We start from the raw sequence: 18,060 nt of genomic DNA on the forward strand, positions 1-18,060 counted from the left end.
AGCATTGTTTAGCCATACCTGGCCAATAGCGACCACACCTCTTACTAAGCTGTGACAACCAAAAATGTTTCTGAGGGTTACGAAACCCTGCGGGGCAAAACGGGCTTTGCTTTACAGCGCTGCTCTGCCGTTTGACGTCAGTAATGAAGTACAGGTGTTTCTCTGACAACTGAGTTGTAGATGAAGAAACAGCATTCAGAGTGCGGCTGAAAACTGCCTTGCAAACACCAGTAGCTCTCCAGGACCTGCGCCCCACCCCTTTCCTCCCAGAAGCCCCACCCCTTTCCTCCCAGAAGCCCCACCCCTTTCCTCCCAGACGCCCCACCCCTTTCCTCCCAGACAAACCTGGATCTTGAAAGCTCACTTACCCCCGAGGAATGAACACTCGTAGTAGCTGCAGGTACTGTTTATGCTGTGAAGGATGAGGTCGTCGTCAGTTCCTTTCCTTGACACCTGAAAAACCTCACTCAGAGGGATTAGAACAATTCCCTCACTTTCTTTATTAAGAAGCTTTCCCACGGCAACTCCAAAGCAGGTCTGGATGGTTAGCAGCCGTTGCTCGTTAGCTGTCTGGGGTTTGGCTGAATACGCCAACGTGAAGTTGCCCAGCCTGGCTTGGTTTTGCTCGCCGAAAGCGAATGAAATGTTGGGGCTCGTGCTGTACACCACGTTTTTGTAACTCTCCTCACAAGGTCGTCTCAGCAGCTGCAGGGCTCTTACCAGGTAAAAATGAAACGCTTTGAACGGAAAGTTATAGATGTAGCGTCTTCGGGACAGGCCGGCTATCTTCACAGCACGGTTGAATGTGTGGTAAAAGGGACTCTGGTCCTGAGCCTCGGTTACGTAAGCTGTCAGAGCTATTCCATAGGCATCCTTGAAGTTCTTAGGGAGGGAGAGCTGAGCCTTCTGCGCCTCCCACTGGATCCCTGCCTTGTCCCACACACTCTGCAGGAGCTCGTCATTTGCCAACTCCTCACCGTGCATCCGAGGGATATACTTCATTTCCATTCTGCTATTGCACTTCAAATATTCGTCGTCAAACACATTCTCTGCCATGTCTAACACTTCCGCCTGCACCTTTAGAGCAAAAGGAAAGGGCCGCTCTTGAGATCAAACCTTTATTGGATATAACTTTCTCTCACAGTAGTGCGCCCACTTTCCCAGGCCCTTTTAAGTTTGAATTGCACCCCACTGCGTGGACAGCGGAAAGAGTACTTGTCTGTGGACAGGCGCCGGTAGGAATTCGCTATGCAATTCATTCACCTGAGCTGGGTCGGGGGGAGGAGACTGAAGACAGGCTAGCCCAGCCTGGAACAGTGCCCTTGGCTACATTTCCTCCAACTCTTAAGGCCCTTTTGTATAATGCAAAGTATCAAGTGTAAAATACTGCATGTGGTAGAAAATACATCATGACAAATGTCACTTTTCTGTCAGGACACACCCTCTCTTAATGAGACACGGAGAGGACTGACTTCGCACTTTCCGCCCAAGGTAAACGCAGGCGAACTAGGTCCAGCAATCAGAACGCCTTCCCCTTAAAGAAACCCTCTCCTTTAAAACCTCAGCCTCAGGCTAGTAGTGGTGGATTAGGAATTCCAACCGCTGTCTTTGGAGTCCCACCAGGGACCAGGGTTAGGAAGGAGAGCTGTGAAGAAACGGATTGCTCTGACAGAGAGAGGAGGCTGTAAGGATGAGGATGTCCCTGTGAGGGCCACACCTTTCTGTCAACCGCCCACTTGGCCCCTTTGTTTGTATCCATGGAAGACCCACCATCTATGTCGAAGGCCAATGTCTAAACTCATTGCTCACAACCATTAGTTCATCCAGCTATTTGCGGCTTCTTCCTTGGACACTTCAGCTCCGGCTATCACTTCCCCTCCCCACCCCATTTCTCACCCTCACAGACTTCACATGATCTTTCCCGGCACTAAATGTTTCACAAGAATTACCTCACGTGATGGAGGGGGAAGGGTTAACTATCACTAACAGCCCTTTGTTTTAACTGTCTTTTACTTCATTTTATTTTAAAGGTTTAATTATTTTATTGTATGTGTATGAGTGCCGTGTGCGTGTCTGTATGTCACCTCGTGAGTGGCTGAGGCCTGGAAGTTAGGAGACAGTGTAACTAGAGTTCTGGGTGGTTGTGAGCCATGTGGGTGCGGGAACAGAACCCACATCCTCTGTGAGAACAGCAAGTGCTCTTAGCCAGCATCTCTCCTGCCCTTTTCCCTTAAAGATAAGGAAACTAAGACACAGAGACTCTCTTCCACCCTTCTCTTTAGAGATACCGAGATGGTATTCGTATTTGACCCCAGACACTCTGGTTCCAGAGTTTTGTCTTTTTCACCAAAATGTTCTGTTGCTTCTAAAAAATTAGAATGTCCCACTGATGAAGACCACTGACATATACGTCTCACTCTTCAAAGAGTTTAATTTTGCTAAACAAAAGGAAACACTTTACCCATGACATAGCTAAGCAGGCCAGCACCAGAAACTATGACTGACTGTGGGAGCTTCAGCTGGGGCTCACTGAGGCCCCTGCACTCCCGGGTTTGTAGGTCAGTTTCCTGACATGGGGATTTGAGCGTTGGAGATCAGGCCACTGCAGTCTCGAAGCTACAAGATGCCCTTTGCTCGCCAGCACAGAATGTACCAGAGTTCAGTCTGAGTGCCGAGGCTTGATTTATCTCGAAGACAACAACATAAGACATTGGACCCGAAAACACCTCCCACATCCCTCACGGAGTATCGGAATCCAGCCAGTGTGCTCCTGTCTTTTCCCTGTGCCCCACAGAGCAGTCTTCACATGTCTAATTTTAGACAGCGAGCCTTTCTGGCCAGACACCACAGCTGGTGTGTGTTCTGTACAGTGCGTGCCTTGCAGTGGCACAGCTCCTGGTGCTGTCACCATTGAGGACAATGAATGAATGAATGAGGAGGAGTAGGTACAGAAAGTTGTGTGAATGAGCTGATGGTGTCTTCCTCTGACATAGCCACCAGAACAAAAGCTCATAGCAAGGAGAGTTAGCTACCAAGAATTCATTTCAAATACGTGGATGTGACCTTGGTGTTTCAGAAGAGAAACCAATTAAATGGAAAAGCATTAATAAAAGAAGTATGGTAAAAGGATGTGTTGCAAAGCAATACATAAAAGGCAAGTTAAAACCACATAAGGCACCACTTTCTACCCACTGGCATGAGAATAATGACCAGAACAAAACCAAGGGCAGAGCAGGAAAATCACAAGCAAAGAGGAGGAAGGCAGCTGAGCTGAGCCCTGAGCCCTGCTTTGATGGAGCGCAGCCAATATGGGAGGCAGCTTAGCAGTACCTCAAGGAGTTCAACTTGAAATTATGATATGACCCAGTGAGACTCTAGAAATACGGCAAGTGAGACATCCTCTCACAATAATGTGCAATTCTGTCATGCGCAGCAGCGCAGCCCTGGCCAACTCACATTCACTTACATAGGTAGTACTAGGTGTACAACCACATGTGTAAGTGAAGCCGGTCGTTTGCTACTCTGTGGGTTCTTCTCCCCATATCCACCCCTTTCTTCCTCTCTTTCAACCCCTTAAACTGGAGAGGAGAGAGAAAAGGATTGAGGGGAAAGGAAGCAACTTCAGCATGATGAAGGCGTTGAGCTCCTTGGGGGGCAAGTTTCTTCACTATCAGGATATCTAATGTCTTCTCCCTGTTTCTGCTTTGCTTGTGACTACAAACACAACCAACAGCAAAAAACCAACCCCCACCCCCCGCCGCCTCTCGGGGCCCTAGCATTTCTATACCTCAGAAAAGTTCCCAGAAGTCCCAACATCACACAATCACAGAAACTATCCACCACTGGCAAAGTCACGCCCGTGCTACAGCAGAAAGTAAATCACAATCAGCTGCTGTGGACAGTCTGAAGCAGCCCGCATCCCCACCCCTGGGAGTAAAACGAAAACATGTTCCTATAGTGTTTGTGTCCTTTAAAGAAACCAACATTCCAACATTGTCACTACATCTAAGTGCTAGGTATACAAGTAAGTCCTGCATAAAGCTAGCAGGAGTGTGTCTTTCTGTCCCCAGAGAGCATAGGCGTATAGGAGAGAATGGGAAACACTCACACAGAAGCCCACACGCAGATGCTCACCGCAGTTCTGTTTATGGTTGCCATACAGTGCAACAACCCAGATGCTGACTGGTAAACAATAATCACGCAGCCCTGGGATGGCGCTGGTATTCATTAATGAAAAGAATGAGATACTACGACATGCCACAACTCGGATGAGCTTTGAAAACAGCATGCTAAGCCAAAGACACCAAGCACAAAAGACCATACGCTGCAGGACTCCACTCGGCTGAAATGTGCACACGTCTCGATGGTTGCCAGAAAGTGGAGGGAGGGAACTGGGCCGGGAACTGGGGCTGACCTCCAGTATGCAAAGCGGCTCTTCAGAGCACTGTGAAATGCTTTGCGACTCCAGTCACTGCTGGACATCAATGAGGCGTGTGCTGTGAACTGTTTTAAGGGTGTCTCAACTATATACCTATATGTCTTAACCAATAACACCAATAACACCAGGTGTAGGCAACAGAGTACACGATGGTGATTTCTAGAGTCCAGAAGGTGGGTCAAACTCTAAACATGGATACAATGTTTTCAGTTTGAGGTAGCTTAAAGAAGGCAACTGAGATACCAGCTTCATACCACACATAAAATATGTTACAGCTTTTAAATACTGAACAACAATAAAATGATAAAGTCTCTGTCAGTAAAAAGACAAGGGGATAGTTGTTACACAGTTTAATAACAAGCCTGGACTCATACACTGTGGCATTGTTTGGAGAACACATGATATGTCCAGAATATTTATTGACATGGAAATGCTGGCCAGTCTTAGTTATAGGCAAGGTTAAAATACCATCCACAGGATTGATATATTTTTAATTAAATTATTATTAACCATGTAGGCTATCTGCACAATCCCCCAGGAGTCTCTCCCTCTGAGTGAGGGAGTTTGTGGTTGAATTTTTCTCTCTTCTTGGCTCAATCTTAATTTTTTAACTTTCTACCCTTACCATGTGTAACCTGCAAAACGGAGGAAAAGCTGCTTCCAACAAGTTACTTTGCTGGTCCTGGATCCTCTCGGTCCACAGAGATTCCTCACGCGGTGTTACAGGGCTCCCATCCCAGTGAGCGCGAGTTTCCCATTCCCACATTACCTGGAAGACGTCCATTAGAACCATGGCTGCCAGCAGCGTGGTGACCAATTCAAAATGTCCCATCTTCATTTTTCTCTTCTAGATTAGAAGGAAAAAGTTTAATTCAGTAGACTTAAGGAAAAGGGTTTAGGGAAGCAGAGCAAGATATCGTGGTGTTATATTTTTTTCATTGTGGACAGCTATTGTGGTGGTCAAAGTGATTATCAAGTACATACATTTGTGTAAGAGGCATTCGGTCTTATCTGGATGTCTAACGGTTTGTTCTAGAGATGACAATGTGAAACTACAGAGAACTTTAGTGCTTCCAAGATCTGATCTGTCTACCTCCATATAACTCTAGACAGATTTCTCCCCCCAGAGATATTTTTCCCCATCTTTAAATGTCCCTTGAGCACACACAGGAAACAGCACAAACTAAACCAACACGCTCTTACACTGATTCCCAGTTTCTGAGAACCGTCTAGAAACTTTCCCATGCGAAGCTTCGGTTCTTCCGTTCGCTTTGCAAGTTAGAGCCTGCCCATTTGGGTGGGAGCAGAGACGTGAGGTCAGCATCCACACAAAGCCGATTGCCTGAGGTGACCTCCGTCCTCCAGCTCATCACAGTCAACACAAGCCAGAGGCTAAGCCAGTGTGGAATGTCCTGACTTAGGAACAGAGCCCTTCGAAGGCAGTGATTCTAACAAGATTCTACCGTTCTCCTGGCCCCGCTCCGGTATTTGTGGCAGCGTAAGGGATAGACGGGAGGGCAAGAATCCTCGCTGGCTGAAGCTTCCAGGGTCATTAACCAACTCAATTAAGTGACACCCCCGGTCTCTCACATACGTACGCTCCAACCAAGCTGACATTGCTGTAACTCAGACGAAGCCTTTATTTTCTCCTGTTACCAAACATCACAGTCTAGATTCTGAAAGAGGCACTGAACAGCACAGGGGAGGGAGGGAAGGAACGACAGTCTTTCTGTAATCCATTCTGGTACCAGGTTCCTGTCTTTCTTCAAAAGCAGTCCTTTTCTATAGCCCTATTAAAATCTCTGTAGTTATCTTAAGATGCTACACTGTGTCATACCTCCTTCTCCTAAAACCTAAGGAATACACATGGGCAGCATGTGCCAAGCCAGCTGTGGGCCAGGGTTTCCCTGGTCTTCCTTTCTGTAGTCTGGGTACAAAGAAATCAAAATGTTTACCTGGCGTTTGTGCCTTTGCAGGACGTTTAAATGATGCCCCGACTCAAACCGATTCCCACTCTCAGCTGGGGTGATCTTCCCTCCAGGACAGGATGTTGTTGACAGTGAGAGCTGCCTGCCTGGGAATGCCTTTCTTTTTATAACACCCCTTGCGGTAGCTTGGCCCATTACCCGACCTGTCCTGCTATTTATATCCGGTCCCCACTCTCTATCCACTGTTAACGCTTTAAATCTCCAAGAGGTCTGTGAATCCACAGCAATGCCCCTGCCACGGAGCACGCTCGGATCTGAACTCAGCCCTGAATTCCCTTGGGTGGGGTGGGGAAGGCAGTGGTCACTTCCCAACAATTGAGCCTTGGCCACTCACATGCCAGAGGGAAGGCTGGGCTGTCCATTATGAGAGGACACCCACGGCAAGGGGGTTTCATTTGTTAAACAGGGATGGAGATCTCCACTCAACCAGCTGACTGCATTTCAGGTACTGCGCCAGGCGTTTGAGATACACCAAGGAGCAGAGTACTGACTGAAGAGCACTCACAATCTAGTGAACCACTGTGTGCCTGGACACAGCCAGGTGACAGCTGCTCAGAATAAACAAACACCGCGGAAGTCCAACAGGAACGCTGGTAGGAAGGGAGCTGGTAAGGCTGGCATCTAGAGCGCTTTGGGATAAGACACAGTGCTGGCTAGTTTTCTGTCGCCTTGACTCCAGCTAGAGTCATTTGGCTAGAGAGAACCCCAATTGAGAACATTTCATTAGTACATTAGTACATTTCATTCATTGGCTGGGATCAACCCGGCTCACTGTAGGTTGTTCTAGTCCCGGGTGCTATAAGAAAGCAGACTGAGCGAGCCTGGAGGAACAAACTGGTAAGCACCACTCCTTCCTGGCCTCTGCATCAGTTCCTGCCTCCAGGTTCCTGCCCTGCTTGAATTCTCGCTCTAAACTCCCTTAGTGACATCAGGACAAGGACAGGATGAAATACACTCCTTCCTCCCCAGGTTGCTTTTGGTCACAGTGTTTTTTTCATTTTCTGAGACAGGGTTCCTCGATGAACCTAAAACGACTTTGCTAGGCTGGTGGCTCCAAGGACCCTCCTGTCTCTGCCTGTCCCTGCCTCCCCCACACTGGGATTTATAGGTGCACATCAGCACTCCTGATTTCTGTGTGGGCTGGGGATCTGAACTCAGAACTTCACGCTCACACAGCAAGTGCTTTGCATCTCCTACCCTCTCATCTTTCTTTTAAACAAGAAATTTGTCTTTGGGGCCTGAGCTATGCCTCGCCAATTGAGAATACTGACTGCTCTTCCAGAGGAAACGGGTTTGGTTCCCAGAACCCAAATGGCATCTGATAGTGGTTTGAATGAGAATAGCTCCAATAGGCTCCTATATTTGAATGTTTAATCCCAAATTGGTGGAACTGGAAAGACTAGGAGGTGTAGCCTCATTGGACGGGATGTGCCACTGGGGATGGGCTTTGAGATTTCAAAAGCCCACACACCAGGCCTAGTCTCTCTGTCTGCTTCAAGCTTGTGGATCAGATGTGAGCTCTCAGCTACTGTTCCAGCACCATGCCTAGCTGCCTGCTGCCATGATCCCTGACATAGACTCTAACCCTCTGGACCCATTTGTTACAGAAGTCCCGAAGAATCTGGTGCCCTCTTTTGGCCTCCACGGGCACTGCAGGCATATAGTGCACAGACATTTATACACATAAAATTACAAAAACAAAAAACAGAAACTGGTCTTTAAATTACTTATAGGTCTTTAAATTACTGTCATAGGTATTCTAATCAATTCTGTCCCACGTAAGGGGAAACTGAAGAGCGTATAATGACACTGAGTTTGCACGTCATGATTCATTTATCTGGCGTTTGCTTTTTCCCGTGTGCATTGATTCAAATGTTGTATGCCTGCTACCTTAGTTTCTTATACCTGATTTGTTACCTGTGACCACATACAAACTGCCATTCTCATCCGTGGCATCAAGGTGATGTCTGTGGCTCTTTTGTTTATTGGTGTGATTGATATTCTGATTAAAACATGCATTTACTTCCAGAGACTGAGGAGGCTCGCCCCAGGAGCAGATTTAGCAAAGGCAGCAGGAGCAGAGAGCAAGGGGGCCCAGATTCCACAGCTGGGCAGCTGCTGACTGAGGTCCTGAGGAAGAGCCTTCTCAAACCTGTGCCTGCTTTCTGTTGTGGCTTGCAGGGAGACCTCATGAGCCAACTCTTTAACCAAACCCACTCCTTCACATTTGATTTCTATGTGTTCTGTAAGTTTAATGTTAAAATAGCTCCCGCTTTATTAGAGCGGAACGATTCATCCTGTACTATTCTATACAGACTAAGGTCTTGATTTCAAAAGAAGAACCAACAATGCACTTACACACTTTGTGGTACAGAGTTAGAGTCTCTGTCAGAGATCAGCAGGAAAGCTTCAGCAGAAGGCCACTCATTGACTTCATGTATACTTAACCTAGTTGTAATAAGCAATATACTTTATTCGATGTCTAAGATAAAGCCTTCCCAGAATGCATAAAGTATTTATATAAACCATAACATTCATTTTAATTTATTTGAAGAATTGCGCTCTCTCTCTCTCTCTCTCTCTCTCTCTCTCTCTCTTTCTCTCTCTCTCACACACACACACACACACACACACACACACACATACAAAACCATCCAGGCTTTTCATGGTGGGTTTTAGTCTAAATTTGGGTGCCTGGGGGGTGGTAAAAGTTACATAGGCTTTTAAAGTTCACAATATTTCAGTAGCCATATACAAAATAACTGGCTTCATCATGACACTTTCACAAGTGCAGATAATGTACCTTGTTTATATTTACCCTCATTCCCCCTTCTTATAAAAGCAAAGCTATTTATAATAACACTTATAATTCTATATTTTGGTTCCAATGTCCATCCTCTAATAAGTGGATAAACAGAGAGTATTATTCAATTGTTAAAAATAAGAAGTAATGATGTATTTACATCGCATGACGTATCTGCAGGAACAGAGCATAAGGATGGTGTCTTCAAAGGTGTAAGAGGGACTGTGGAAGACTGCTGATGAGTGTGGCTCCTTTCCAGGGCCATGGACGAGGCATCAAGGACGTTTTCCTGGGAATTCTGCACCCACCTCCTCCCTTCACCAGAGACCCTGTCACTCACTAACCTACAGTCCCCACAGCTTTGCCTTTCTCTGTGTCGCTTAACTATCATCATGGAATCAGAGCTGTCTTTGGTGACTGACTTCCTAGCATTCCTAATGCTCTGAAATTGCATGTGTGCTGTGTGTCAGAAGCTCTAAAGATGGTCTCACATGCACTGGGAGTTCAAGCTGCCTCCATCCCAAATGCTAGGTTTACAGGCTGGGTTTTCAGACATATGCCACTATTCCCAGATAAGAACTATACGTTTTAATTGGAAAAATGTTGTAGTGTGTGAATACTGTCTCAAAGGGAGCTGTTTAAAAAACAAAAATAAAGATAACTTGTATTTACTTTATTTCCTATTAGTGTGTGAAAGCACAAACGTGGGTATGCTGTGGCATGTACATATGCCAGTGACCACCAGGGGGCAGCAAAAGAACATGCTCTCTCCATTTCATAGGCTGCTCTTGGTTGAAATAAACTGGAAAGTCTTACTCAAGGAGGGGCTGTAACAATCTGTTACAGAGATTGCCAGACTGCAGAGAGAGGGAAGATTGCCAGCCTGCTTCCCTGCCCGGCATAGTTGGTGGGTTCTCTGTTTGAGTGAACCTAGGAAAGGTGACAAAGGTGGGGGTGGGGGGTAAGGTGGTGGGGAGCCAGCTTCCAGTCTTCTATGAGAAGACAGCCAGGAAGAGAAGGACACTCGTGTAGAGGTTATGGGACAGCCAGCCAACCGATAATAAAGTTGAAAGGGAACGAGTGTAGGTTCCCAGGACCAAGAAACACATTCTAACTAGAACCTCCAATGACCACACTTGCAGTGACTTCCAGGCAGCACACAGCCACCGCTCTCTCCTAAGACCCAGAGGGGGCAACAGAAACCAAGGACAGAGCACCCACTCAACAAAGACAAGACCAGATATCAGCACCTAGAATATCATTGCAGACTGAGATGCCTAGTTAAACTCCCAGATAAAGACACACCACCACCCAGGACAGCATGTCTCCACTAAAGCCCAGCAACCCTACAAGAGCAGGGCCTGAGAAATGTTATGTAGTCGGAGTACCAGACAAGGACTTCAAAATAACCTTCATGAATGTTAGAGGTCCTCAATGAGGAAATGAATAAGTCCCTTAAAGAAACCTATGAAAACACAAACAATGTCACAAAATGAAGAAAACAGTTCAAGACCTGAAAGCAGAAATAGAATTGATAAAGAAAACTCAAACTGGGAAACTAGAAATGAAACACTCAGGAACTCAAACAGAAAACTCAGAGGCAAGCTTCACCAATGGAATACAAGAGATAGAAGAAAGAACCTTGGGCATTGAAGACAAGACAGAAGAAAAGGATACTTCAGTCAAAGAAAATGTTAAAAAATTTAAAACTGCTGGCACAAAACATCTAGGAAATCAGGGAAAGTATGAAGAGACCAAATCCAAAGATACTAGAAATAAATGAATGAGAAGAAACCCAGGTCAGAGGCATAAGAATATATTTTCAACAAAATAATAGAAGAAAATTTCCCCGACCTAAATAAGAGAGTTCTATCAAGGTACAAGAAGCTTAGAGAGCACCAAATAGACTAGGCCAGAAAATAAAGTCCCCTCAGCACATAACAATCAAAACACTAAACTTACAGAACAAAGAAAGAATATTAAAAGCTGCGAGGGCAAAATTCCAAGTAGCAACTTATCGGCAGACCTTCTAGAACAACATCTCACTTCTCGAAGGAGTCTCTAATCTCAAAGTGTCTTTATTTGCAGATGATATGATAGTATACATACATGGCCCTAAAGATTCTACCAGGAAATTCCTACAGCTGATAAACACTTTTACTAAAGTGGCTAGATACAAAATTAACTCACAAAACTCAGTAGCCTTCCCACACACAAGTGGCAAACAGACTGAGAAAGAAATTAGAGAGACGTCATCTTTCATGATGGCCTCAGCAATATATCTTGGGGTAGGTAACTCAGCAAGTGACAGATGTGTATGATAAAAAAAAAAACTCTAAGATGCTGAGAAGAGAAATTGAAGATCTCTGAGGATGGCAAGATCTGCCATGCTTACAAATTGGTAGGATTAATATTGTAAAAATGGCCATCCCACCAAAAAGCAATCTACGGATTAAATGCAATCTCCGTCAGAATTCCAACATGATTCTTACATTTCTAAAAACAATTTTCAGCTTCATATGAAAGCGTGCAGTCACAGGTACACACACACACACACACACACACACACACACACACACACACACACACACACACAGCGAGAAGAGCTAAACGATCCTAAATGATAAAAGAGCGGCTGGATGCATCATCATCTCCATTTCTTTTTTTTTTTTTCTTTTCTTTTTTTCGGAACTGGGGACCGAACCCAGGGCCATCATCTCCATTTCAAACTGTACAACGGAGCCATAGTCATAGTCACGGCATGTTTTAAAATTTATTTTTATTTTACTGGCACAAAACAGATATGTAGATCAATGGAACAGAACTGAAGAGGCAGAAATACATCCACACACCTGTGGGAACTGAAGACAACCTCTATGTCCATTGGTGGATGAATGGATAAAGAAAAACATGGTACATTTAGACAATACAATATTGCTCAGTCATAAAAAATGAAAATTTCAGGTAAACGAATGAAATTAGAAAAAAAAAATGTGAGTGATGTAACGTAGACCCAGAAAGACAGTCACAGCACATATTCACTTAGATGGGTGTTAGCTGTTAGGTCGCTGAGAAGCCACGGTCCAGAGAACCACAGAAGTTAGGTAACCTGAGAGTAAGGGCTTCCAGTTTGGGATTCCCTATGGGAGCGAGCGTCTGCGTCTCTGCGCCTGCGCACTTCTTGCGGTTTTTCTTTGGCCCCTTTTCTTGTTTGGTAGTTTTGCTACATTCCGACTTGTTTGGCTTTGATTTATTTTATCATTATTCTTTAGATTCCTGTTTTTCTAAGGAGAGACAAAAAAAAGGTGTGGATCCGGTTGGGAGCAGAGGTGGGGAGGAACTGGGAGGAACATGGATGGGAACCCGTAATCAGAATATGTTGTGTTTTAAAAACTCATTTTCAATAAAAGGAAAAAAGCTGGAGCGAACCTTTGTCCTCCCTTGGCTTCTGCTGATTTCCCGTGTTAGAAGCATCGTTTCTCCCCCTAAGAGACCTTGAGGATTGTTTAGCTTTCTCCTCAAAAACAAAGGCAAAAGAAAAAACAAAAGTAAAACAAAAACTTCCAGGTGCCAAGGAATTCCTGAGGTTACCAGGCGGCTTCTCACAATTCCAACAACTCTCTCTGATCTAGAGAAAGGAGGCCCTTTTCTCTTACCTAGAGCCTTCTCCTTATTCTTAGCACCACGCTGGACAAGCTATTCCCTCTTCCTCTCTCTGATGAACTTCCTTGTTCTGGTATTTTCTACCTTTTCTCCCCTGTCTAAACCACTAGCAATTTACTCTTCAAGCTTAATGTAGCTATAGTTATAAACAGAGCTGACTTTCACCAAGGCAGAGAAAGAGTATCCATTCAAAATATTTTACTATCACTCCCGGTGTATACTGTATACTGTATAAACACCGTGTATACTGTAATGATGCTACCTTATTATATCTAAGATATGGGTGCTTTGTTAATGTACTGAAATGTGAACATGGTTAAAATTTTGTATACAGTCTCAACTGGCCAGACGACTGAGTAGTTAGAGTGCTCACTGCTAAGCCTGATAACTTGAGTTTAATTTCAAGGACTCACATGATGAGGAAGCCAATTCCTGCAGGGTGTCCTCTGACCTCCACAGAGCCATGGTGCTAATTCTCGAGAAGACACACACACACAACTACTACTACTACTACTACTACTACTATTACTACTACTACTACTACTACTACTACTACTACTAATAATAATAATAATAATAATAATAATAATTTTAAAAGCCTTCTACATAATTCCAGTTCCAAAATAATTTTCAATAAAAGAATTTTTTTTTTTAGTGTTTTTCAAAGATAGCCTTGGCTGTCCTGGAACCCACTCTGTAGATCAGGCTGACCTCGAACTCAGAAATCCCCTCACTCTGTAGACCAGGCTGGCCTCAAACTCAGAGATTTGCCTGCCTTGTGTTGGGATTAAAGGTGTATGCACCAGGCCCAGCAAAAACTTGGACAATACATGAATCACTACAAAATTTAAGTCAATCTTATGTGTGGAACTTATTTTCTTTCTTAACGTCGCTTGTTTCAAAGACACTTTTAAGCACGAGTTCTATAGTACATTACTTTCCTATTTCTTCTCTCCATGTCTCTATGGCAAACAGTTGCCAACACAGAAGCATGTAACTGAAATCCTCAGTGAGAAATCCCCACTCAACAGAACACCTGTGGCACAAATTTTAAGTCCAGTTTCTAGTTTTTGAAACTGAATTCAGCTTTTTCACATCCTTACTCTAAGTTTCGAGTCTTGTCTTCCTAACTAAATCATAATTTCTCCAACTTCTTTGCCCACTGCTTGCCGCTTAACCAGCACCAGCTACAAAGAATACATTTGAGCTGCACGTGAGAGAATTTCAGTCAGCCATGTTTTTAGATCTTTCTGGGTTTTATCAAGTGCAGCATGTACGTACTAACACCCTAACAAGCCTTTATAATGGCTAATCCAGTACGCCTGACCCACAGTGTTTTAGTGCTGGAGAACATACCCAAGGCCAGCAAACACTCCACCAGTAAGCCAGATCCCCAATTCCTGAGCCACGAATGCTGAGGTAGCAGTAAATGAAACATATATTGCTCCAGGGAGCTAAGGGGAAGCAGTCAATCAGATAGTGAGTTAGCGGGGAGATAAAGAAAAAGCACTGTGGAATGAGCAGGATTAGAAGTATGCAGTGTAGGGACTGAGGGCATTTTGTATTAAATAGAGTGGGTCAAGTGAGGTTTCCCAAAGGGCCTGATCTAAGCAAATGGAGGGAGGGCGGGAGGGAGGGAGGGAGAGAGGGAGCTGAGGTTTCATGGAGGAAAATTACTTCCATCCAGAGGAGATCTGTAACTACCTCTCCAGCTCCCAGTCACCACACACCTACTGAGAGGACTCTGATGGGACCTGGTGAAGAGGAAATTGAAAGGTTTCAGGACCTTTAGTTTTATTTAATTTTTAGTGCTGTGATTGGTTTACTGGGAACCTCTCGAGGCTTGGAACAACAGAAGTATCTGCATCTATTTTTGAACTTGACATTTCATGAAGTCTAAATATAGATCAATTATCTGTGATGAAAGTTTGGTATGGGAATTGGGGATTTAGCTCAGTGGTAGAGTGCTTGCCTAGCAAGCGCAAGGCCCTGGGTTCGGTCCCCAGCTCCGGAAAAAAAAAAAAAAAAAAAAGAAGAAGAAGAAAAGAAAGTTTGGTATGCAAATGCTAAGAGCTGTCAGTATAAAATCTTGAAGGATTTCAAACACAGTAAGAACGTATGTGCCCTTTAGATTCAATGGTTTAAATAAGAAAATTAGTAATACTAATTTCACTTCTTTCCTCCTCTTTCTCCTCTTCCTTTTCCTCCTCCTTCAAATGTGGCTCCGGGACAGATTTTTTTCCTTTGGTTTGTTGAGATAGGGTCTCTGTAGTCCTGGCTGGTGTGAAATTTGCTATGTAGATCAGGTTGGCCTCTTGGGGCAGTCTCCAGCTAAACTCAAGTACTGGGATTGTAGGCGTGAGCTACCACCTGACTCAGAAAGTTTCAAAATACCCAGGTAGCTAATGTTTTTGTTGTTGTTTGTTTGCTTTGTTTTTGTTTTTTTGAGAGTCTCTTGTAGCCCAAGCTGACTTCCAATTTGTCTTATAGCTCAGGATGTGCTTGAATTTCTCATTCTCACCTCCTCTGCATCTCTGCCCTGCCGCTGCCCCTGCTCCTGCCCCTGCCCCTGCCACAGCCTCTGCCTCTCCAGTGTTGGGATTGCAGGCATGTGCCACAGAGCCTGCTTTATGCAGTCCTGTGGATCAAACCCAGGGATTCCTTTATGCAAGGCAAGCCCTTCCCCACCTGAGATTCCTTTCTAGCTTCTTTTCTGTTTGGGGTTTGTTGTTTGTTTGTTTGAAACTCCTCCTGCTTCACCGTGCCTAGGATACTATGGTTCTTTTATTCAGTGCTGTGGGCAGGCCAGGCAGTGAGTGGAGTGCAGGAGGTGTCAGATGCCGAGGCCTGTTCCTGCCAGGGCTTCCTGGGTCGTTTATGCGTTTTTGGAATGCCATCTGGGCGTGGCCTACCACAGGAAGTCCAGGCTTCCCTGCTAGACACTATCTTCCAGGTAAGCCTCAGGTCCGTAAGCCCTTGTCCATCCACCGCATGTGGCTGTAAGTTACAATATGCATACCATGAAGAGCTGGAAAGTCCTTAGTTCACAGAGAAATTCTGAACCGCTCTTCCAGTGGGTCTCTCACAGGAAAATGTGGATGGATGTACAACGGGGTTCGCTGTGCACATGAAGACTTCCATATCTCGTGGAAAGAGGTGAGTTATAACCACGCATGCCTCAAGGAAGGACGAACTGGAAGAATGTGGAGGCAGGTTCCCCACAAGCCTGCGCTATCAGGGCCACAGACTGAAGCAAGCCGGTTCCTTCCTCTTTGATCCCCACAGTCTCTTCTGTTGTCTTCTTCAGTTCAGCCTTTTTCTTGCTTTTTGTTTGTTCGTTTTTAAGACATCGTTTTTCTGTATAGCCCTGGCTGTCCTGGAACTTACTCTTTAGACCAGGCTAGCCTCAAGTTCAGAGAGTGCTAGGATTGAAGGAGTGAATGACAGTATCGGGTTCCACTTTTACCATTTTTATCTGAAAAACCATTTCTTTCTCCATAGAGTACAAAATGGGGTGGAAAACAAGAAATGGCAACTTGTGTTCAGCTGTAAGATGTCTGAAAACGACAGGGACCGAGGACAAAGCCAGGGGGAGGCAGGACCTAATTTATCCTAGGTACCTTCTAGATAAGAGCTGACCAGGCAAAGAAAGAAGCTTTCCCTTTCAGCCAGCACCCTGTCTTCTTTAAGGCACTATTAAATAAGTGAACCATTGCACAGCCTGAAGGAAAGACTGAGCTCTTCCCTGCACTTCGGTGGTGTTGTAATCAAATGGGCAATTACTGCCTCTGTCCCCAAAGCTGGAAACCCCCAAGAAGTAACTTGTGGGAACGTCGGCCAAACTTAAAAGAAAACTAAAGATAACTTACTGCTTTTTAGAACTGTGTTCCCCTCTGAAACAGGAAACCTTAACTTTTAGAAGAGAGGAAGTAAATCTAGCAGGCAGGGACAATCCCTGTGTGTGAGGGTGGCAGACGGTGACCAGCCTGGGTCTGGGAGCACTGGCTTAGGACCAATACTTGCCTGCCCCCCCCCCCTTTCCCCTCTCCCTGCCCCTCCCTCTCCCCCCTCCTTCTTTGCCTCCCTTTTCCATTTTATTTCACACAGGGTAAATGAGGGGGAAGACTGACAACAGACTTGGCTCCTGATTTAAAGGACCTCACAAAGTGAACTGTCACCATTTTAGCATCTATAGGAAACCAAGTTCTAATTCCTTAAGGACTGACTCCCAACTTAAGATTTCTTGCACCTGACTGCACCCACAGTCCCTCCGCCCTTTTGTGCTAGTGAGATGTATCTAATTAGCTCTGTAGGCCTCATTTCTTTGTCAAGCAAGTGCAAACTTCAGAGCTGAGTCTTACGCAATCGCCTGTGTTTTCTCTGAACTAAACTTCAACCCTTAACTACGCAACGTTGCTATTTCCTTTTCTACGTTGTTAAGTCACTTAGTTCTTTGACTTAGCTGCCCATACAATCTGAAGCGGCCTGAACACACAGTTAGACAGCTCAGTGGTAGACAAAGGATGGCACATCTTTTTCTTCTGAGATCTCTGCACATGGGAAAGCAAACTGAGAACAGATAGACAAAAAGCCACTTCCAGGTTTGTACTTAGAAAATACAAGAAAGGCTCAGGTGATACTCTTTTAATGTTAAGGCCAAGAAACAACCTTAAAAACATTTGTAGGTGTTAAGAAACAACAACAAAACTGCAGACCAGGAGTGGGGTTGCATGTTAATCCCAACATTCAGCAAGTCTCTGTGAGTTCGAGGCCAGCCTGGTGAATGCCAGGACAGCCACGGAGGCTGAGGCAGGAGGATTATGAGTATGAGGCACAGTCAGGACTATGATAAGAAAAAGAGAGAAAGGAGGAGGGGACGGAAGGATCAAACTAAAAGAGCCAGGACCTCTGTTACTTCTTAAGCAAGTGTGTGCTACGATACCCCACCCTCTCCACAAACTAAAAACACACAAAAACAACAAAAAACAAAGCAAAGCCACAAGTCGCTTCTCTTTAAAAATTTAACTCAGCACCCAGGGAGAAAAAGCCGTAACTATAGCAACATACGGGTTCTGCAGTGGCCGGGACTGTCCCGCGCTCTGCTCTGCGTATAAATAGATGGGAAATCTCTTTTACTTTTCTCACCTTCTAAGTGATTAGGGTATTTT

The 18,060-nt window shown here is 45.0% G+C and overlaps 1 protein-coding gene across 28 annotated transcripts in view; it reads right to left on the minus strand.

Moving 5' to 3' along the window:
• The window catches only part of Art3 (ADP-ribosyltransferase 3), an 83,980-nt gene that overhangs the window by 23,343 nt on the left and 42,577 nt on the right, over positions 1-18,060 (minus strand). For 11 of the 28 annotated variants that reach the window (XM_087582898.1, XM_087582909.1, XM_087582901.1 and 8 more), the window contains exons 2-3: positions 5,208-5,285; positions 369-1,077 (exon numbers count right to left, since the gene is read on the minus strand). In XM_087582898.1, coding sequence (XP_087439024.1) covers positions 369-1,077; positions 5,208-5,276 — 778 coding nt within the window. In that variant the 5' untranslated portion in view covers positions 5,277-5,285. Of the gene's footprint in view, positions 1-368; positions 1,078-5,207; positions 5,286-5,422; positions 6,507-18,060 lie in introns of those variants that run through there. The other 17 variants (XM_087582890.1, NM_001437105.1, XM_087582889.1 and 14 more) reach the window with 4 other exon arrangements.

This window comes from Rattus norvegicus, chromosome 14, assembly GCF_021556685.1.
Source record: "Rattus norvegicus strain SHRSP/BbbUtx chromosome 14, alternate assembly SHRSP_T2T, whole genome shotgun sequence".
Classification (NCBI taxonomy): Eukaryota; Metazoa; Chordata; class Mammalia; order Rodentia; family Muridae; genus Rattus; species Rattus norvegicus.